Below are 21,735 nucleotides of genomic sequence, written 5' to 3' on the forward strand. Positions count from 1 at the left end.
TTGATGAAGCTCGGGACTCTCTAATAACAAAAATATATTGTTTAGTTCTCCGATAACTGAATTTGGCAGAGAAATAGACTCTTTAATCTTGTATTTGAAAACCAATCGTGAAATATTTCTGTTGACCTGGACGAACGACAGCAAAAACTTTGTATCGAGGTTGTTGGTGAATGTGATCGATCTTAACTTTGGTGATGTTTCTATGATATATAAAGTATGATTTAGATCATTGCCTCTCTCATTGAAATTCATTGGCATGACAAGCTTTCTGAGATTAGGGAATGTATTCTCTTTGGGATATTGGTAGCCAGCAAAATACATATTTGATCCTTTCTGCAACTTGGTGACCAACGAAAGGTTATTTATAGTGGATGATAAAATGTTTTGTTTGATATATGCATCGATCGCCAGTTTGGGATGTGATTTCTGTATGGCTGCAAGTGATTGAAGTGTTGTTTTGACAACATGATCAGCTAGATTATTGCAGTATAGCTTAATTGATTGCAGACGACTGTTTTTGTTGGTTGGCAAAAGCGGTTGAAGTTCCACCGGTGTATTTGCTGCTCTGGGAATGACAAACTTTATAAATTTCAAGTTCTTTGGCAGAGCATTTCTCCGTCCATCATAGATGAAAGTGAAAGATTCGAGATGGTCGAGACAAGCTGATTTACAATCATCTTTAATATACTTGAGTTCAGACTCTACCAAATGGAGAGGTTGTGTCTTAAATAAGCAAAACTCTGAACCAACATGATCGATTCTCCTTGATATTCTTATGGTTTCATTTGGATTGTTGGTGATAACATTTGAACAACATTTGTGGAATTCTTTTGAAACTGTCGAAAGCTCCACTTTCCATTTTGTATCCAAATATTTATCAAACAATAGCTGTGTGATGATATGTTTACAAACCAAGAAGCTTAGTTTTGGTATTGGCTTGGTGCTTACTACTATCTGATTCTCGGGTAAGAATCTATTGATATACGAAAAAGCTGGTAGGTTCCTGATAAAGCTCGAATAAAATGAAAGATTGGCAACTACCAATATGTTGGTGATACAGCTTGGATTGTGTTTGTAAATCTTGTCAAACAATTGATAACCGATTGTGTGGAATAGTTTGAGTCTCACCACAGATGCCAAGTGGTTGGTGAAAATGTACTCCATGAATATAGCGACATTATTAATCTCGAAATCCAATAGATAGTTCATTGGCTTGTTGAATAGATCGAGCATGTATGGATCCAAGTGTGTTAGAGTACCTAACAATGACTCTTTTGAAGAGGGCAGACAGAGTGTAAGTTCGATCATTTTGAAATTCCAAGATTCACGTTGCTTAATCATTTCCAAAACGATATCGATTTGATCGTGACCGCCTATCAGATCTGAAACGATAATGAGGAATGCTGTTCGACTATCGAGAAGTTGCGAAACCATTCTACGGTTGGATAGAATCATCTGTTGAAACTCTTGTTTGTACGGTGAGAGAACAGAGTGTATAAAGCTGGAATCTAGCGACTCTAACAGACAGAGCGACTTGAACAATGTCCTCAAAATCATTGGTTTCTCTTCACGCTGATAGATATAAACCAGAGATTGGATGAATCGTTGCTGATTGTATTGTTTAATGGTTAGCTTGTCATCCAAATCAAAGTTATTGATCTGAAGGAACTCTAGTAGATGGCTGTAGAGATTCAAAGGCAATGGAACAGACTTTTGTCGGTAGATATCTATCAAGACCAATGACTCTAGTGCCTTTATTCCACCGCCACTACCACTGATAGAGAATGCACCGATCATCAACTCTCCAAACTCTAGAGTTTGTAATTCTGCTTCATTGGTTTCGTCTACCAAACGAAACTTTGAATCTACACTAATCACAGAGAGTATGATAGATTTCAAATCTAAACCACTTAGGAACCTGTGAAATACCGAGTGAACTACCGACACACTTGGTTTAGAATCGTTATTTAACAATCGATTCTTAACAAGTAACTTGTTTTTCGCATTCACTTCAAAGTGTTCTGCCAACAACCTAAAGAATCGCAAATAATCATTGAAATGTAGATATTCATCTATATACCTATTATAATATTTATTTATATATTAGTAACAACAAATTAATTCTTTGTCTTTGATATATAGTATTCTACTTACAAGAATATATCTTGATAATAATCTGATAGTTGATTAATTAATGATGGATTATCATTGATAATATACAAAAGTAATAATATCTTTGTTTGTTTTGTTGGTGATCGTTGGTTTTGTTGTTGATTGCCGCTAATTAAATTTAAACAATACGACTCTATAGATAAAGATTGGTTTAATTTAGAGTAACGTTGACTATCATCAACAGAGAATTGTGTTGTATGCTTGATGCTAACAAAGAAGATGTGTAACAATGCATCTCTAACATCGGTGTAACTACAAAATGTTAGCAAGTATTTAGTGACCCCGATATCATTGAACAATGAAGTATTCAATGCAATCGAGATAAACAATTCATTCAACTCTGAATTGAGAGAGTATTTTAAAAAGCATTTAAAATAAGATGAAATGCATTGTTTAATCTCATTATATTGCTTGGTATCTCTATCTATTATCCACTGTTGTAATAATAACAATTGATTAGTAAAAAGTAATAAAATCAAATCAAATAAAATAAACTATTATTAAAATAGACTAACTACACATACATTTAATACAACAGCGATTAAATAAATATCGTTGTATTTACTAAAATTTTTGTGGTCAAGAGATCCGAATGTCTTTAAAATCAAACTCTTTAGTGTTGAGATGCAAGTTTGAAGATCATCTCTATCTTCAATAATAGTTGAATTACTTTTAATATCATAGTACTCTATTTCTTGAAGTCCATCCATATTTAACTGTAATATTGAATTGCAATTATCAAAAAATAATAAATTAACTTGGAACTTTTTAATGATGAGTCCAGAACCTGCTTTATAAATTTGGAGTTTTCAAAAACAAAATCAAGTAAACAAGTTTTAGAATTCAAAGTTTTTATCTTAACATAAAATCAATATCAAAATTGTTAAACAATTTAAGTGATTCGTAAGAGTATTCATAAGACTTTGATAAAAATAACATAAATTTGTAAAAAAAATCATGCAGGCAATCTGATTGAATTCACTAGGAAATAAAATGTTCTGGAATCACCTAGGTGATCAACTGCTTTCACCCCATCCTGACTTTTGTACAAATTTTAAATTTTTTGAAATAATTTACAAATAAAACGTGAAAATGAACTACCATTTCATCAAAAGTCAGGATGGTGTAGTTGGTTATCACAAAACCTTAACACGGTTTGGGTCATGGGTTCGATTCCCATTCTTGATATAAAATATTAACAAAATAATCCCTTAATGCGCGCATTTTACACAGTTGATCAATATCCTATACATTTTGTTTTTATAGATATAAATTTATTTACTTAAAAATCAATTAATAGGATTAAGATATACTTAGATTTTGATATTTGATTCAAAATTTTTTATAAAGATTCATCGGGTTTTTGGCAGTAAAAAGGTGTCATTTCATATCACCATTTTTAACAGTATTTAAGAGTTTAGAATGAATGGCTAGTATATATATTTATCGATGAATATCCAAGAAATTAAAAAACATTCAGGTCCTGACCGGTTGTTTGTATATCAAATTTAGTTAAGTATTAATTTTAAGTAAAAAATATAATTTGTATTTTCGAATATTGATGACAAGTGAGATGTCTTATACAGTTGTCGAATATACTAATTAGTTAATCAAATTATTTATTAGTAGATCTATATCATACTCTAAAATTTCCAAAAAATCTGGGAATCTAGAGCTTAAGATTGTTTGTCTAAGTATCTGGTTCCATTTAAATTAAATGGAGATTGAATTTGAATCTACCACTTTCAACTTAATGATAGAATATTAATTGTTATATAATCGGGAACTCCTTTAAAGAATAACCTTTCTTTATACTATACTCTCCTTGTTTTATCTTCGTTTCATCTGTTAAATTACTTTTCTAAAAAAACAATATCTTTGTTTATGTAAATCAGTTAAAAACCTTTACATTTTGAATATGAAGAAGAGTGTAAAAAGTTTTTTTTGTATTATTTCTGAAAGTAATTCCTTAATCCTTTATTATTCTTCTAATAATGTTATTGATTTTTAATTTTAAAAATGTATTGATATCCTTTTTTTTTTCAATGATTTAATTGTTTTTTAAAAAAATTGTAAAATTTTATTTTAAAAATAATTGTCATCTTAGAGACGATCTAAAAATTCGTTTAGTGGTGGAATCTCTTGTCTTAAACCTTTTCTTACACGAATGTCTTGGACAATCTTGTTGGTGACTGAATTTGGTTCGAGTGGATCTTGAGACATCATCGACCAGTGATCGAATGACATTTGTAGGAAAGCTAAGCCACTGGTTTCAGATTGGAGATAGGCACTGAATCCAAACGATTCCGAGACTGGTAGATGTGCACGGATTGAGAACACTCCATTCATACCGAGCTTCTCTTCTTCAGAGATGGTGACACCACGACGACGATTCAGACACTTGTGAACACCTTTGAGCACTCTCGATGGTGCTTGGATATCGACAAGATACATCGGTTCCAACAGACGTGGCTGAGCGGAAAGTTCGGCGGCATAGAGAACCTTACGCGATGCCGGCATGATTTGGGCAACACGACGATGTGCACCGTCGGCAATCAGAGTGATATCAGACATATCGAAACGAACACCGTACATTTCTTCGGAACATAGAACACCTTCTTTCGATGCCCACTGGAATCCCTGGACAATCGAGTCACGCACTTCATTGAGGTACTGCGTTCCGACAGTTCGGTCGAAGAACATGTTTGGTCCATTCAAATCGGACCGAACGACCAGATTTGCTTGGCTTCATTCGCTTCCCAGCTGTGGTTTCTAACGAAGAATTGTGTTCTTCCGGCAATGTCATTGCTGTTTGGATCGAGTTCTTTCGATTCGATCTGATTGGCAGACTCGGCACCGAGTGGCGAGGCACTGACATAGATACGATTGTGCTTGTTGGCCGAATTGGCCATGCAGACGGGCGATGTTCCTTGGACAGTCTCACGATAGCTTACCACTGGATTGGATGCCTTCGATTTCACAGTTGGAATACTCTTGTAGATCCTTGAGACAAATTTCGAGTTGGAGTTCACCAACTGTCGCCAGGAACTTGCTCACCAGTGCTGGCGGTGTAGTGTTGAATGGCTGGATCGGTTTTGATTACCTTACGGATACCTTCTACCAGCTTTGGAAGATGAGTTGGATCCTTTGGTTTGACTGCCACCTTGACCACTGGAGACACAGAGAATTTCATGGAGACAATACCTCTTGCTTCTGGTGCAGAAGTGATCGTTCCCGATTTAATGAGATATTGATCGATTCCCATTCAAACCAATGATATTACCACATGGACAGCTTTCGATGGTTTCACTCTTACGGCCCATCATCAAAACGATACTGGTGATCTTCTTGGTGTTGAAGTCGTTTGGACTGGTCTCGGGATCGTACGAAGGCTGGAGAATTCGAACGGTTTGACCACTGGTGATGGTTCCAGAGAAGACACGACCGAACGCAACGAAACGTTCGCCGAATGGAATCATCTTGCTTACGAACATCATTACTGGACCGTTTGGATCGCAAGCCTTCATTGCTTTAGCACACTCGTCGTCCATTGGACCGGTGTAGAGTGACTCTGTACGGTACCGCTGCGCCACTATCGGTGAAGGCAGATGATGCACCACCATCGAGAGAATACATTCATCTGCAGGCAAGAACTTCTTCATAACAGTTCTCAGAAGATCCTTACCACGTAACTCCAGCTCAGCTTTGGACAGCTTGATGTCCAAGTTGTCCAACTTTCCGATGAGACTATCGATGTTGGATTCATCCTTGGCGGCGAGGATGAGAGCACGCAGTGGTTCGTAGATGAGACGACAGAATCCACGTTCCGAGAGTACGTCCATCTTCAGAAGTTTGATTTGGTCCCCATTTCTTGGTGACGCTATCGTAGAAGTTGTCACCCCAGAGACGATTGAGAAGCTTCTCCTTGGAGAGTCCAAGCTTGGCTTCGTAGAGTTTTACCCAGTTTTCAAGAGTAAATCCCCATCCTTGATATCCACTACCAAAACCAACGTTTCCAACCTTTGGGTCGAGCATCTTTTGATTCTCACCCATTTGGACGACGGCATTGGTAGCTTCAATGGCGTTACGCAGAGCAAGATAGGCATCCTCAGGTGCGACCTGGAGTTCCAGGAACAATCTATCCATTTTGTTAACAAAGAGAACTGGTACAATACGCTCGGACAATGCTTGACGCAAGACTGTCTCGGTTTGGACACAAACACCCTCGATGGCGTCGACAACGACAAGAGCACCATCAGTGACACGCAAGGCGGCAGTAACTTCAGAAGAGAAGTCAACGTGACCCGGAGAATCAATGAGATTGAGGAGGAATTGACGGTCAGTTGAACCAGCTGGCAATGGGGCAGACTCTGGCAACTCAAAGTGCAAAGAGACACTGGACGACTTGATGGTGATACCACGAGCAATTTCATCACCACGTGCACTCATGTAACGGAGATCACCGGCTTTACCTTCTGGAATGATACCGGCACGTGCAACGAGAGAATCAGACAAAGTAGTCTTACCATGATCGACATGAGCAATAACTGAGAAATTACGAATGTTGTTTCTTTCATTCATTGATTGTGAGATCTTATCAACTGTGAACTTGACCATCTATTTAAAATAAAAATAAAAGTTAAATTAATATTATTTTCAATTTGACAGATATATATTATATTAATATTATATTTACTTTTGATTGTTTGTTTAGTTCTTTTTAAAAAAAAAAGAGAATGATGGAGGAGTTGGTTATTTGGATTTGGCTTGGGATATGGAAAGGGAATTTAAAATCTTGTTTCTAATACTATCTTACATAATTTACCTTTTTTCAATTGGAACAATTAAAAATAGGGTAAGGTAGAAAGTTTAGAAATAACTTAGTTGCTAATACTTGATATAACTGTTTAGTTGCTTATCTATGTGACAAAGTTTTTTGATTTGAATGAAATTTCAAGATGACAATGGGATTATTTATAGAGTTGGTCGAGTTGGATGAGGCATTATTATAGGGAATTATAATAGAAACTATTAAATAATTATTTAAAGTTGAGAAGTATCATACATATTAAATGACTTCTCAATTTTTATTAAAAAAATTCAACAAATTTGTTTGAGAAATTAAAGCCATATTAATTTGTTTCTCACTTTTTGGTATCCCCCATCGATTTCAAATTTTTTTCTTTATTTTGTGTCCCCGTACGGTTTTTGATTTTAAAGATTTTTTTGTTTTTTTTTGACAATCATTCCATTGATTTGAAATGCCTCATTTACCATCTTGAATTTCGAGAAGATTTGATATTTTTGGCTAAAGATATCAGCAAAAAATTTCAAATCAGCACAGATGCTAATTGATTTACAAAAAAAAACACATTTATAGACTAAATTCAAACTTTATTATAATCTTTAACTAACTTATCGTATGTTGATGTTTTTTTTTTTTTTGGTATATATGGTTGTTTGGTTGCACACAAAACCATGCACAATCACATCTTGTAATGAACATCCGAAGAATGCTTCTCAAGATAGGTCTTATGCCAATCGAAATAGATTTATATGAATAAAAGTTACCTCATGAGCAGACTATTGTATATGTTTATATTATAAATTTGTACAAGTTTGATTTTAATTTATTTTTTAAACTATTGTTTAGATGTCATCTTCTAAATCGGATGAAGAGATAGGCGATGACATTGCAGGTGATGATGGTGGAGTTTCTACATGAGTTGGTTTGTGTCTTTTGTTTGATTTTTGCTCGGCTGGTGCATTGTTTTCTTTTGATGCTGACTTTGTTGTTGAATTTAAATCTGATTTGTTCTTGAGTGAATTGACGAAGGAATTGTCTGCAAATTGTTTTTCATCTGAATTGCCACCAAGCATCATTGATATATATCTCTTGGTTTCTGTCATAAGTTGATTCTTTAATAAAATGGTGGTATCGTACATAGATACTGGTGTATCGAGATTGAGCAAATGTCTTCTGAAATATTCTTGACTGTAAATGATGATAAATGAGAGATAATATTAATAAATTGCTAACTAACGAGATTTGTTTGTTATATTATATAACATATATATCAAATACATACCCTTGAGTTGGTGATAAAGTAAAAGTTGGTTGAGAAGGGAAAAGAAGGAAAGTAAAGGTAAATAAAGTGAAAAATACCTGTTTTTTTTACAAAAAAGAAGAAATATATGTAAAGATATTATTAGAACTTTGATCGATGAATGCAATAATAGTTGTTGTTATTTTTTTTTTTTTTTTTAATTACTTACAAATAGAGAAAGAGTGGCAGCTGTTTTTTTAGAATCAGCACTGCCTATGGAGAAGATCTTACCGAATGCCTCTGCCAACGATGGGTTGGCTTTAAGTGTTTGAGTGAGAGAGAAGAGTTGTTTCTTGAGTTCACGATTCTCCTCTTTGATTTCAGTGAGCTGTTGTTTGATGTTGGAACACTCGTTGTTGGTTTTTTGTAGTTTCGATTCGATCGATTCTACGTAGACCTTACGACGTGAACGAGACTGAGAAGCGTATTCACGATTCTTTATGAGACGTCTCTGTTTTTTCAGCTCCTTCTCGTCGGATGGAGTGAGAACGTGGTGTTGTTTCAACTTGGAGACATACTCTTCAATCTCTTTACTCGACAATTTAAGTACCTGGTCCTTTGACAATACTGTAAATCCAGATGTATCGATGTCTTCATCACGACCACGCTTCTTGGTTGGTAGGTGGTCGTACTCTGATTCTTGGGAGCTCTCAGAGGATGAAGTTGGGTCATCGGATATATAGGCTTCTGAATGCTCAGTAAAACTTGGGACAATCGACTTTAATTGATTCATAAAGTTGTCTTTGGAGAATGGTTTGTCAACCATTTCATTGAAATCGGAACTAAATTGTAAATACTATTAGTAAATCAAATGATTTGGAATAGTGGGCAGTTATTATTATCAAAAATTGGAATATAATAAAAATCTTACCTATTATTATCTATTATTGGTGCAATAAGTTGTTGTGTATTAATTTGATTATTGTGGTGGTTGTTATTAATTGATTGATTGTTGTTGTTGTTATTATTATTGATTTGACTTGTAAATGGGTTGACGAGTGGAATTATATCGGACTTTGGTGTGTTTTGTTGTACGAAACTAAAGACCATGTTATACTCTGGTGAAAAGGTTGGAATTTGTTGTTGTGGCGATGTTGGGAAGTCTTGGATTGGCGACGACTGTGTGGAGGACGATGACGAGTAGTATGATGGCACTGGCGACGACGAGAGTGTTTGTTCGTCGATAAACTGTGGGAGACTGACGAAATTGGTGGCCGGGATCTCCTGTGATGATTGTGTGTCGTTACTGTTGAGGTTGAGGTAACATGATGGACTGGTTTCACCGTCCTGATGCATACCGTTTGACATCAACATTGGATTGTGTGTCATGAAACCGGTGCTCGATTTAGTTGAGCCACACGATTGCATTTGATTGTATCCATTACCGAATTCGAAATTCAACAATTCAACAGACTTGTTCAATGCGACCGGTGATGTACGTGATTGTAAAGTTTGCATACCACCTCCCAATGGTTGCATAAAGTTGAACCAAAGTTCATTTGATGAATTTGTAATTGAATTATCAATATCTGCCATCTTTTATATATATATATATTTATTTTTTATTACAATAACTTTTTATTTTATTATTTATTATTTTTATTTATTTATATTTTATTTATTTTTGTTTTATATATTTATTTATTTTTATTTTTATTATTTTTTTATATATTTATTTTAAAAACAACAACTAGACTAACTAAATGATGATTTGAAATATGTAAAATTTACGATATTTTATTTTTATAAATTTAAATTAAATTAAATTTATTATATATATATATTGATTAATATTATTATTTATTTAGAAAAAAGATAATAATAGAAAATAGAGATATGTTGGGAATTAATTAAACTAAAGTTGAAATAAAAAAAGTTAACAATCAAATGTTTATTGCTTGTTTAGTGTTGTTCCTCAAAAAATTCTTAATTTCCAAAGTACCTTTAATTTTATTTTATTTTTATTTTTTTTATTATTTTTTTCTGTTGTGGTAAATGCAATGCTGGTTGCAACGTGGTCAAAAAAAAATGAGAATAAAAAAATCAAAAAAACAAACAAAACAGAAAACAACTGACCCCCACACCTTCGTATAAATGTTTTTGGATTAGCATTATTTTCTTCACCGATTTTAATTTGTGTAATTTGATTGGATTTGTTTTTTTTTTCAATAGTTTTCAGATGAATCATCGAGCTTTATGATTTAGTATTTCTTTTGGTATTGGTACCTCTCTAACATCTAAAAATTAAATTGTTGTGTGAAAATACATTAGTCCCGGTTGTTTAATGAAATGATTGGGCTTGCATCGATTATCAGAGGATCCTTTTAAATTTATGAACCCTGTTTTTTTGTTTTTTGTATTTTTTGCTGACATGTTACCACCTAAGTCGATGTGGCATTCAGTGTTGTTGTTGCGTGTTCAGTAATGTTCAACACCCACGTCATGTCTTATACTGTTCATTGAGGCAAATTTTATTAATATGGTGGTGCTATCAACCACTTTTAACCAATGATACTTGTACTTTTGAGCGGTATCTTAAATTAAATAAAAAATAAAATAAATAAAATAAAACAACAATCTTTAACTTATTAAAATAACATATTTATTTCTATATAGAATTTAGTTTTGATTAAGCAAACTCTAACTAATTATAATTTATAGATGTATTTAAATCATTGAAAAATTTGGAACAATATAAATATTTTTTTTGAGTAGGAATAAACCAAATTCCAAGTTTGTTCGGTTTTGATAGATATGTCCCTCCAATAATATCCACTGATTGAATCTATGAATTTTTATTTAAAAAATATTAATAATTTTGTACTAATAGGAGTTAGATGTACCGAAATAATATAAGGAGCTCCGAGATAATTATTATTTTTAATTTTATTTTTTTGTTGAGCAAACATCTTAGGACTTTTCCAAAATAAGAAATTTTGCTCAAGTTTTTATTTTAACAGATAAACAAAAAAATAAAATTAAAAATAATAAAAAATGATATCTCTGAATCATCTCGAGATAAGTTATATTTGAATCATCACTTAGTATAAATATGGTCTACAACACGATGATTTAGAAGGTAATTTACTTAAACACCCAAACCCAATCATTGAATCTCTTGTCCAAATAAGAAATTTCATATTCTATTGGGAATTAGTTTATTATTGGATATTTATTCTTTAATATATTATTTATTTATTAATAGTTCTTTTATTAAATAAACCTGTAAATGAAGATATTTTGATGAGATTTATATTTATAAAAAGAACTTGATTCTTTTGAAATTCCGAGGATCAATCGATTCTTTTTAGTCAGACGAATCTTAAAAAAAATGTTTTAAAAAAAAACAAAATTAAGATTTGATATTTATTTTTTGTACAAAGTATATTATGACAGGTGTTGATATAAAAGAGATTATAGGTGATTACAATTTATTCTTGAGAATATTGTTGGGACATCTCAAGGAGAAAGGTATAGATGTCAATGGATTACAATCCGATCATATCTGTTATAGAGTGTCATCGCAAGAGAACTACCAGTTGAAAAAGTCACAGTTTCTCGAGTCGGGACATCAGTTGCTTGCAGAGACACCTGTCAACGGCAGATTGATCAGTACGTTCAAGCTGGCGGAACCACTGCGCTACGTCGATCCACTCGACGGATCGGTACGGTTGGTACCTATGGTAGAGCTACCCTCGCCAAAGCCGTCACGACCACAACTCGACGGACTGGAACACGCAGAGTTTGTTACCGAGCAGGACTTCACATCGTTGATCTCACAACACAAAGAGAGAATCGACGCTCGATCCGATGCCAAGACCGTTCTAGAGGCATTGAACAAGGAGTTAAATGCCGACGTAGAGTTTGAATTTGTATTAACAGAGCAAGAGAAGAGAGAGATCAATCACCCCGAGGAGCGAATGAGTGAAAGACGTACTTTCTCTGCCAAATTTCACCATCAATCTTTAGAAAAAGTAATTGAAATCGAACTTGAAATGGAAAAGAATAATCATAAATAAAAATAATATTTAATCTTGTAAAAAAAAACTTTCTTTAAAAATTTTACAACTTAAGATTAAATTTTACTAGTCTTTTTTATATATATAAAGTAGAGCAATGAGTGGTTCAACTACTACAAAATGGTCACAGAGAGTTGCTCAATCATTGAGTAAATGCTCAATAGAGGTAGGTTTTAATTAATATTAATGATTATATTTGGTTTTTAAAAACTAACTTTATCATCTTCTATTATTTGTAGTCTGCAGCATATGCGGGTTGTGTTGTTAAGAATCTAGATAATATAGAGCATAATATTTGTAATACAGAGTTTCAGCGATTCAAGCAGTGTATTGCAAAACATTCAAAGAGATAAAAGAACTGTGGATATTATTATTGTGATCAAGATAAAACTTGAAACTATTCGAATGATTATTACTTACTATAGTTGAATATATAATGATTTAAGATCATGGTATTCTATAGTGTTAGTCAATGTAAAAATAAATATTATAAAATACACATAATAACAATAACATTTGATTGTCATTTTTTATTTATTTTACATTGTTGTGGATCTTTTCTCATATCATTGGTGCCAGAAAGAATTGGAATGTACATAAATTGTATGTATTACTTATTAGGTATGTTAGTTTGTAAATTTAGTAAAATGAATGCTTATATATTAACATACAAAATCATAGATAATGGAAGATCTTGACCGAATTGTAAGAGACATTCCTTGACAGACAACTTTTTCAATACTTTATCTAACTTTAAGAAGTAGCTATTCTTGAATTCAATGTCGAATACACTTTTACCGATAATGAAGAAGTCTTTTGTTTTCTAAGTTATTTCGAATATTAGTAACACAATGCTTTGTTGCAACCTGATTAAATCTTATACATACATTGTTGTAGAGTGTGATACTTGACTTTACCAACTTGTCAGATGCTTTCTTCCACTATGTAAATTATTTAGAAAAAGATAATCAAATACATTACTTACCTTCAAACAATAAGCAGTTTTCATTCAATCCTATCTTTAAAGGGAATTTGCTGAAGGGTTTCAACTCAGCAAGTACCTCTATTAATAAATAGCTTTGAAAAAGTACCTCTTCATTCATTATATGAGCAACTTTAGATCTATCTATTCTTTATTTATATAAATAACTTACCACTTTCATATTTAAGATCAGGTGTAACTATTTTTTCTATTACAAATGTAAATTCAGATGGTGATTAGTTTGTAATTAAAAAAAAGATTGAATGATCGATTGGTATACCAGAGGATTGACATAACATTTCAGGTATCTTGTGGGTTGATATGTAACCACCGGTTCTATGAAATATGAGTTCAAATATATCATCATAGTATTTAACGACGATAGAATCAATCGAGTTTTTATTCTTCAAACAAAGATCAACCAATTCAACTTTCAAAACGATACTAATAGGATTTTCACTTTAATATAAAACATTAGTATATGAGGATATATAATTTAATGGTCATTTGTTAAACATACATAAAGAAATCACTAAAGAATGATTTATCAAAAATAATATCCAAGAATAATACTTGTGCTCCTAAATATTATTATGATAGAAAGTATATTTAGATTCTAATCGATCATATCTACGATCATCATTTATACCATCAAAAGAATACATATGAATAGCATTGCTATTGATCTCCAAAGTAATAAAATCAACAAAAATAGAGAGACATTGAAATACAGATATAAATATCTTACTTCTCTCTGTATCACTTATCATTCAATTAATTAATAATAATATTAATAATAGTTTAATCAATAATACATACATAATTGCTTTAAACATATTGTAATAATATATCTTTAAACAATAACAAAATAAAATAAACTATGTTTATTGTTAAAAGTTGTTCAACCAAAATAGAATTAAAAAAAATCAAAAAGAAAAAAGAAAAAAGAAGTTAAATTAATAATTCTAATTGTTTTCTTTTCTTTTCCTTCCAATTGGTGATATGTTTTGTATCTTCATCGATTTGATTTAATCTTTGAAGTGATATATTGATTTGATTGTTTTGATTATTATTATTATTATTTACAGTTTGTTGTTGTTGTTGTAGATTACTAATTGATTTATCTAATGTGTTTAATGAGAATCTAGATTGGTTGAGTGTAAATTGACATGCACGAGCATAGTCTATCGATTGAATGTGTGATGTTTTGATTTCCTTTTCACAGTTCTGAATGAGTGGTGCAGTCATGTTCTTGGAGTTTGATGATTGTACCATTGTATTCCATAGGAGTACCAATAGTTTGCGTGCAGAGATATCTGTTATACCCCAGGCAATCAGACATTTCTCTATCTCCAGTGGATGTTCAGCAGTGTGGCACATCGAAACAATAGTATTACCCAGACACTGTAGCCACTGATCTTCCAAATCAACAGACAACACCGACTTTAACAGTAAATAGACAAACGGTCTCATTCTATTAAAGTTTATCTTTGTTCCTCTTCCATTTTGTTGTTGTATTGTTTTTGAATATACCCAAGGTTGACTACCAGACAACATCGTTCCAATGATAGATCTTACTTTCCAATGATGTTTTTTCATTCTTTTAAATATATCTTTTTTTATTGTTACAACACTATTATTATTGCTATTATTATCATTATTATTGTTATTATTATTTTTAATTTTTAATATGATTCTATTGTTATTTATAAGTTGTTGTTGTTGTTGTTGAGTAATTAATCGTTTATTTGATTTTAACATCTTTATGTTTGATTGTAACATTTGTATTTCAATGGGAGGATGAGCACTATCGATGATATTAACATTGTTATAGTTAAAGAGTGATAGTAGCTTCTGGATGATGGAAGGTGGTTGTTTTATAGTTGGATCGAGCCGAGTAAGAACAGTGGTTGGTGTTGCCTCTGAATTGAGAAGATGTGATTTTTTACATTTCTTTCCATATCTACATTTACCAAACTTTCTAAAAAGGAAGCAAATCTCTTTACCATTTATATCATATTCTATGATTTTTTCATTATTACTAGTATTATCTTCATTGTTATTATTTTTTAAACTTTTGTTCATTTAATTAAATTAATTTGAAACAAAAAAAAAAATTGTCTTTTTTTCTTTTTTTCTTTTTTTTTTAAGAACTTTTGACAAATTCAAACTCTCATAAAGTTATTTTAATAATATTTAATATCTTTCTTTTTAAATAGAAATCTCATAAAGATCACTCTAACAAAAGAAATCGTGACCTTACTTTTTTTTTTTTCCCTTCGCTTTTTTTCAAATTTTTTTTTTATTTTAAATTTTTGTATATTTATTTTTTAAAACTATTAGTATTCTATTATTAAAATGATTATATTTAAAGGAACTGATAGTAGTGTTAGAGGTGAGAAATCAAAGTTGAAACCATCAATAGAAATATCAAAATGTTCTTTGGGTATCGATCCAACCAATCTTCACTTGTTACCTTTTTCTATTGGTCATAATGGTCATGCAAAAGTATCTAGTTTCTTTCATATTAAAAATGAAGATGGTATGAATTCAAAATTATACAATCAACAATCGGTTTTTGAAAGTAAAACATTATATATATTTACATTAAAATCAAAAACAAAAACAAAAGGTGTTTTAAGTTCAACTTTTAGAGGTATAAGATTATATGGTACATCATTAAAGTTACCGTCATGTTATAATGGTTTTGTTTATAGAGCTGATAATAATAGTAACAACAGTAACAGTAGTATAAAAGATGATACAGTCGCTAATAAATGGGAGTTGCTTTCAAAGTTTGATTCATTCAATTATTGGAATAGAGAGAAGAAACCTACAATCCACGATCCTGTACAGCAAGCAATGAAGTGGATGGATATTTCACAACATATTTATAAACCTGTAACAAAAGAAATGATGGAGCAAGAAAAGAATAGAATGGAAGAAGAAGACAGCCTATTGGATAGTAAGAACAAGACCACGCTAACCGAAGAAGCGGATACATCAAAAACAACAGAAAAGGAGATTGATGAAAAAGTTACAGATAAAGTTGAAGAAAAGACAGAGGATCAAGATGACAATAACGATAGACCAAAAAAGAGAGTCAGAAGTTAATAGATAATGTTAGTTTTAAATAAATTATAGATTTGTTTTCAAGACATGTTCAAGTTGAAACATACTTTTTAGAGTAGATTAATTTGAGTACCTAAAATAAAATTGCAATTTGAATCAAATTTTCACAAAAAAAATACATATAAAAAAATATATTAATAAATGAGGAAATATACAAGCGCATGTGGTCTAGTGGTAGAATTGAACGTTGCCATCGTTTAGGCCCGAGTTCGATTCTCGGCATGCGCACATTTTTAGTATGTGTCAAAGGACCGCAAGCGGCAAAAAAACCAATTACCACAAGCTTAATTTCACAATCGCTAATTCTATCTCCCAAGGAATCACTGTCGATTGCTCTGCATTAACGCGTAAATTTAAATCTGATTGGAATCTAAATCCTTCCAACTACGTGCCACCGCTTTATACTGTTGTTCATCAACACGCAACTACTGTTAGATCTATTCTATCCTAATACTACTCAACTTATTAATAACAATAATAATAATAATAATAATAATAATAATAACATTTTATTGGCTATATTTCTCACGGCCTGTGTGAGAATGTAAATATAATATAAAACACGAACTAGCAGGTTAATATCAATACCTGCAATTTGTTGACTGATCATGAGTCAACAAATCTTTTTTTTTGCAAAAAAAAAAAAAAAAAAAAAAAAAAAAAAAAGAAGGTACATGTGGTTGTCCAACTCCAATCCGTTCATCTACTCCAAGAAATATAAAAACATAATGAAAAAGACGAGATCTTTACAACCATGGTTACGTGGTGGCATCTCGCTATGATCTAAAGAAAATCTACGACCACCTTTTGATCGTCAAGCATGGCATTCCACCACTAACACTCCGGGGACTCGTACGTCTAAAAAAATGATTTAAACCCCTATCTCACACATTGTTGGCATGTTTTTTATAAAAATAATTGAAAAAAAAGCACCTATATTTGGTAAAACGTAGTAGGTACTTTTGAACCCCAAGCAAGATTCTCATCCTCACTGAAAAACAAAAAAATTTTGGCAGTTGTGTGGTCACCCACAATTTTTTTTTAATTTTTTTTTAATTTTTTTTAATTTTTTTTTTTTTTTTTAATTGTTACCTGTATACAGAATATATTATATTATTCTAGTTATGATTTTTTTTAAAAGATGGAAAACTATATGTTAAGTTTAAGTTGGAGCAACCAGAGTCTACCAAAGAAAATGATAACAAGAAGTGTGTATTCAATGATGAGGAAATTGAAATAATAAATGATAACCCAAGAGATCACGTTTCGGCTGATTATGGCTTAAATATTTTGTTCGAAGTGATTGAAAATGAAAATAATTATATTAGTAGTAGTAGTAGTGGTAGTAGTAGTAGTAGTATTAGTAATAGTAATAGTTCAGTTTCTAAAATAAATACATACCACGTTAATAGTGTTAAATTCAAGTGTGAGCATTGTTTATATTCTTATAGTGAATTGACCAAACTCAATAGGCACAAGAGAGAAAAGCACCCCAATGAAATGAAAAAGTCACATTGGGAGCAACCACTCCAAGTGAATGCAGATATAAATTCGAAGCAGTGTTGTCATAACAACTGTCAAGTAAAAGTGACTCTATCAAACTATGCAAGCATCTGAAAACCAAACATCCTTGTTGGGAAACGAATAATAAACTGGAATTAGACGAAATCACATGTTAAGGGTGCAAAAACAATTGGATAATCAGATCAAAAGAGAGAGAAATAACCTTGTTGTGTCTACTCCTGTTTGACATCTTAATAGATTTATAGTTTTCAGTGTGTTTACCTATTTATTTACAAAAAAAAAAAAAGTTAGAATTAATATACTAGTTATATATAAGTTTTCAAAGTATTTGAAGGTATTGGTGGATTGACATTTAATCAAATTGACATGTGTTTGGATCGATATTTAGAACAAAAGAATCTATTTGTAGAAGTAAGAAGTTACTAAGAACTCTTGACTGTAATACTACAGAAAGAGATGATGAATATTTGGATAAGGTATTCGAATTGGAGTTGTGCTTTGATGGTGATATATGTAGTCGAAATATCATTCGCCAAATGGAAATCAACAAACATCAGATTGGAAATCAACAACATTAAGAATATACTAGATGATATTATGAACCAAAAATGTGATGATATTAAGAACATAACATTCAACGATAATTTAATCGCTTTTGGAAATACATTCACAAAACAAATTAACACATCCAGCCATATTTCAGAAAGTAGTTGAAGAAGACTATAGGAGATTAAAAGAGAAGAAGAGAGAATTAAACAAAAGAAAAGGAAGATACAGCAAGATAGGAAACAAGATAAGCAACAAGACAAGAAACAAGACAAGAAACAAGATAAACAGCAAGATAAGAAACAAGATAAACAACAAAACAAGAAACAAGATAAGAAACAAGACAAGAAACAAGATAAGAAGATACAATACAAGAAGCAAAACAAGAAACAAAAAAATAAAACAAAATATTTAGTTATTTTTTAATATTATTCTTACTTTTTTAAAGTTCTTTTATTGTGAACTCTGTTCATCTTGCAATCTATTCATATTTGCTGAACTTGTTCTGATATGCTTTAAATTTTTAATATTTGATATATTATCGCATAATCGATCAAAATAGATGTTAATGTGATGTAATTTTTTTTTCAAATTTTTTTCAAATTTTTTTTCAAATTTTTTTTCATTTTTTATTATTCCAAATTTGTAAAAACTGAAATAAGTGGGGTACGACTTTCTGAAGTGACTGATGGCCAGTTCCAACTATCTCTACCACCAACCAAATTCGACTACACCTCTTACGACAGTGTCTTCACCTATATATCGCTTATCAACACCAACGTGGACGAAACACTGTCTTCCTGTTCTTCTCTCGTTCGCTTCCTGGATTGGCTTACAACAAAAACAAAGAATGTGCGTCTAAGGACAATAAGGTAGCCGCCAAGGCAATACCGGTACCTATCAATCAACATCAATAATAATCACCAGCCAACATATAAGAAACAGTCAATTATAATTAATTAAATTAATTAATCAACTAAATAAGTAATAGTTCAAAACAACAGATCAAAATAATAATTAAATTAGAATCTGTTGTTTCTGTTGTTTTTAAATTAAGTATTCAACACTCAGCCGTCAAGCTTCTCAATAATGAATATATTGAGTTTAACGCGACGTTAAAGATTCATTCAATTAATTATTCAATATTGAAGATATAAAATTAAAGAAATTAAATAAATAAGAAAAAGAATTAAAATAAAGTTAAAGATTTAAATTATATAAAGATATTATTAAAAACATTATTTTATATTATTATTAATTATCACTTGAATAAGAAATGTCAGATCCAACTGATCAAACAACAACAACCACAACAACCAGTAATGCAGCAGCACCTATTGATACAACAACCACAACAAATGATCTTACAATGAACGATCTCGAAAGCAATAATGATAATGATTCAATCCCATCAACTTCTACTTTGTTTCCTGATATCGTCCCTCCCGTCACACACCCAGACTCACTCCCGTCGGATGTATTCCAAGCAACCCTGATCGCATCCAAGACTCCGATCTCTTCCTCTAACGTACCTGGTCAACTAGAGAACAAACACCTACTATCTAACGAATCTATCATAAATGAATATATACAGCACTTATCAGAAATGAAATTATTTATTAATAACAGTATCAGTAACTTACAATCCAAACTTAAAAAACCAGTAACCACTCTAATAGTTGGCTGACACTCTCTTAGTTCCGATCCACAAAAAATCCAATAACAAATAATAAAGATAGTTAGATTAAATAGATTAGCATTCTACTTTAAAAAAAAAAAAAAAAAAGCTTACAAAATCAGCGAATTATTCTCCAAACTGGCAAGTATAATCAATCTGATTAAAGCTAACCTAGCTCTCTATAAGTATAAAGTTTTTACTCTTAGAGCGAAATCAACTATCATTAAATCTTTTGTACTTCCCATGCTCTTCTATCTTGAATCACCAACACCTGTCAAGCTTAAATGAAAAAAATTAATTTAAAAATGGTAGAGGTATTTAAATTAATAAAAATTTTTTTTGGTGTTATTAAACCATTTTTATAAATAAAAGAAATTCAAACTTGTCAACAGACTCATTGCTTGGTTCCTCAAAGTGCACCTGATGCCAAAGCAAAGTTCACCGCTTTGATGTCTCGGGACAGGTCTTGCTTTCACTGGAATGATGGTGGTCTGAATTTGTGGGATTTATCTCTTCGCTCTGCTGCTTACAAGATATGGGTCTTGAATTGATTGCTGTTGTTAAACAGAAGCAACTCATTTGGTTACTTCAAAACTTGGTCATCCATGCTTGATTCTGCCAAAAAATTTACTAACCCAACCTCTTCACCTTCCTTCAAATGATTCCATTCTTATTAGATGGATTTAGAAAAAATCACTTCTCCAAAGTCATACCGGGCAATCCCATCCAGATTGGAATCTAAATCCTTCCAACTATGTGACACCACTTTATACTGTTGTTCCTCAACACTCAACTACTGTTAGATCTATTCTATCCTAAGGTTATTTCATATTATAGGTAGGGTTTGTTTTTTGCACATCTTTTTTTGTATTCTCGTGCAAATTGTTTTCATTTTGGGGAGGCATAAAATGAAATTTCACATATGTTTAAAAAACTCAACTTCCACCTTGAATTGTCACTTAAAAAAACAAAATTTCCAAATCAATTCCTCTTACAGTTTTATTTAGTGAACAAACCCTACCTATAATATGAAATAACACATTAATGAATTCAACTACACATCACTTGCACCGCGGGTTTTTGGTACTGCTGTCTGTTTCTTTAATTTAATTCATAATTATAATAATAGAGGTAATAGAAAGAGCCGAGTGTTGTGATTTAATCTGTAATGCGATGTTCTAGGTAAGCATGTAACTTAGTGGTGATAAGTTTACTGTTGTACCAGTCTTTGTTGAAGTTGTCGATGATTCTGTTGGTAATTGAGTGCCAACTCTTAGTTGTTTATGTTGATAAGTTTGTACCAGAAGGTGGCCATATCTCCAATCGAGTACGACCATCTAAGTTTGAACAGGATCAGTTCGTGGTTGGACTTGATTTGTGAAAAAGAAACGAATATAGTGAAATAAAAAAAAGAAAATTCCATCATACAAGCGCATGTGGTCTAGTGGTAGAATTGAACGTTGCCATCGTTTAGGCCCGAGTTCGATTCTCGGCATGCGCACTCTTTTACCAATTGAATGCCCGCATGCGAATCAACCAAGTGCCAAGTGTGAAATTAAAAAAAAAAAGTAAGAA

The 21,735-nt window shown here is 31.8% G+C and overlaps 11 protein-coding genes and 3 non-coding genes across 14 annotated transcripts; 7 read left to right on the forward strand and 7 right to left on the reverse strand.

Moving 5' to 3' along the window:
- Positions 1–82: 82 nt before the first annotated feature.
- Positions 83–2,882, reverse strand: PPL_08109 (uncharacterized protein; the record flags this gene model as incomplete). The annotated part of the gene is made up of 5 exons (XM_020578939.1): positions 83–200; positions 320–888; positions 949–2,080; positions 2,155–2,606; positions 2,697–2,882. The coding sequence occupies 5 exons, from the start codon at positions 2,880–2,882 to the stop codon at positions 83–85; spliced, it is 2,457 nt and encodes an 818-aa protein (XP_020430778.1).
- Positions 2,883–3,286: 404 nt separating this feature from the next.
- On the forward strand, positions 3,287–3,360 carry PPL_08110. Its single transcript has one exon. It is a non-coding gene; the product is annotated as a tRNA-Val (tRNA).
- Positions 3,361–4,275: 915 nt separating this feature from the next.
- Positions 4,276–4,767, reverse strand: PPL_08111 (elongation factor 2; the record flags this gene model as incomplete). Its single annotated transcript, XM_020578940.1, has 1 exon — positions 4,276–4,767. One exon carries the CDS (start codon positions 4,765–4,767, stop codon positions 4,276–4,278), a length of 492 nt encoding a protein of 163 aa, XP_020430779.1.
- A 119-nt stretch (positions 4,768–4,886) lies between these two features.
- bzpJ (putative basic-leucine zipper transcription factor) lies at positions 4,887–9,815 on the reverse strand (the record flags this gene model as incomplete). Its single annotated transcript, XM_020578941.1, has 9 exons — positions 4,887–5,175; positions 5,226–5,385; positions 5,456–6,014; positions 6,133–6,789; positions 7,447–7,519; positions 7,865–8,167; positions 8,262–8,338; positions 8,449–9,061; positions 9,151–9,815. 9 exons carry the CDS (start codon positions 9,813–9,815, stop codon positions 4,887–4,889), a joined length of 3,396 nt encoding a protein of 1,131 aa, XP_020430780.1.
- A 1,853-nt stretch (positions 9,816–11,668) lies between these two features.
- On the forward strand, positions 11,669–12,298 carry PPL_08113 (dihydroxybiphenyl dioxygenase domain-containing protein; the record flags this gene model as incomplete). Its single annotated transcript, XM_020578942.1, has 3 exons — positions 11,669–11,758; positions 11,794–12,021; positions 12,071–12,298. The coding sequence occupies 3 exons, from the start codon at positions 11,669–11,671 to the stop codon at positions 12,296–12,298; spliced, it is 546 nt and encodes a 181-aa protein (XP_020430781.1).
- A 655-nt stretch (positions 12,299–12,953) lies between these two features.
- Positions 12,954–13,461, reverse strand: PPL_08114 (proliferating cell nuclear antigen family protein; the record flags this gene model as incomplete). Its single annotated transcript, XM_020578943.1, has 3 exons — positions 12,954–13,121; positions 13,186–13,239; positions 13,453–13,461. 3 exons carry the CDS (start codon positions 13,459–13,461, stop codon positions 12,954–12,956), a joined length of 231 nt encoding a protein of 76 aa, XP_020430782.1.
- A 55-nt stretch (positions 13,462–13,516) lies between these two features.
- PPL_08115 (uncharacterized protein) lies at positions 13,517–14,050 on the reverse strand (the record flags this gene model as incomplete). The annotated part of the gene is made up of 3 exons (XM_020578944.1): positions 13,517–13,739; positions 13,801–13,861; positions 13,915–14,050. The coding sequence occupies 3 exons, from the start codon at positions 14,048–14,050 to the stop codon at positions 13,517–13,519; spliced, it is 420 nt and encodes a 139-aa protein (XP_020430783.1).
- Positions 14,051–14,231: 181 nt separating this feature from the next.
- Positions 14,232–15,365, reverse strand: PPL_08116 (uncharacterized protein; the record flags this gene model as incomplete). Its single annotated transcript, XM_020578945.1, has 3 exons — positions 14,232–14,464; positions 14,678–14,723; positions 14,859–15,365. 3 exons carry the CDS (start codon positions 15,363–15,365, stop codon positions 14,232–14,234), a joined length of 786 nt encoding a protein of 261 aa, XP_020430784.1.
- A 273-nt stretch (positions 15,366–15,638) lies between these two features.
- PPL_08117 (ribonuclease H2 subunit C family protein) lies at positions 15,639–16,471 on the forward strand (the record flags this gene model as incomplete). Its single annotated transcript, XM_020578946.1, has 2 exons — positions 15,639–16,389; positions 16,425–16,471. The coding sequence occupies 2 exons, from the start codon at positions 15,639–15,641 to the stop codon at positions 16,469–16,471; spliced, it is 798 nt and encodes a 265-aa protein (XP_020430785.1).
- A 98-nt stretch (positions 16,472–16,569) lies between these two features.
- On the forward strand, positions 16,570–16,640 carry PPL_08118. The gene has a single exon. It is a non-coding gene; the product is annotated as a tRNA-Gly (tRNA).
- Positions 16,641–17,140: 500 nt separating this feature from the next.
- Positions 17,141–18,908, forward strand: PPL_08119 (uncharacterized protein; the record flags this gene model as incomplete). Its single annotated transcript, XM_020578947.1, has 4 exons — positions 17,141–17,180; positions 17,554–17,862; positions 18,333–18,412; positions 18,663–18,908. The coding sequence occupies 4 exons, from the start codon at positions 17,141–17,143 to the stop codon at positions 18,906–18,908; spliced, it is 675 nt and encodes a 224-aa protein (XP_020430786.1).
- An 850-nt stretch (positions 18,909–19,758) lies between these two features.
- Positions 19,759–20,169, forward strand: PPL_08120 (uncharacterized protein; the record flags this gene model as incomplete). The annotated part of the gene is made up of 1 exon (XM_020578948.1): positions 19,759–20,169. One exon carries the CDS (start codon positions 19,759–19,761, stop codon positions 20,167–20,169), a length of 411 nt encoding a protein of 136 aa, XP_020430787.1.
- A 1,169-nt stretch (positions 20,170–21,338) lies between these two features.
- On the reverse strand, positions 21,339–21,497 carry PPL_08121 (uncharacterized protein; the record flags this gene model as incomplete). The annotated part of the gene is made up of 1 exon (XM_020578949.1): positions 21,339–21,497. The coding sequence occupies one exon, from the start codon at positions 21,495–21,497 to the stop codon at positions 21,339–21,341; it is 159 nt and encodes a 52-aa protein (XP_020430788.1).
- A 93-nt stretch (positions 21,498–21,590) lies between these two features.
- Positions 21,591–21,661, forward strand: PPL_08122. The gene has a single exon. It is a non-coding gene; the product is annotated as a tRNA-Gly (tRNA).
- Positions 21,662–21,735: the final 74 nt, after the last annotated feature.

Source organism: Heterostelium album (genome assembly GCF_000004825.1).
Source record: "Heterostelium album PN500 unplaced genomic scaffold PPL_scaffold8, whole genome shotgun sequence".
Taxonomy (NCBI): Eukaryota; Evosea; class Eumycetozoa; order Acytosteliales; family Acytosteliaceae; genus Heterostelium; species Heterostelium album.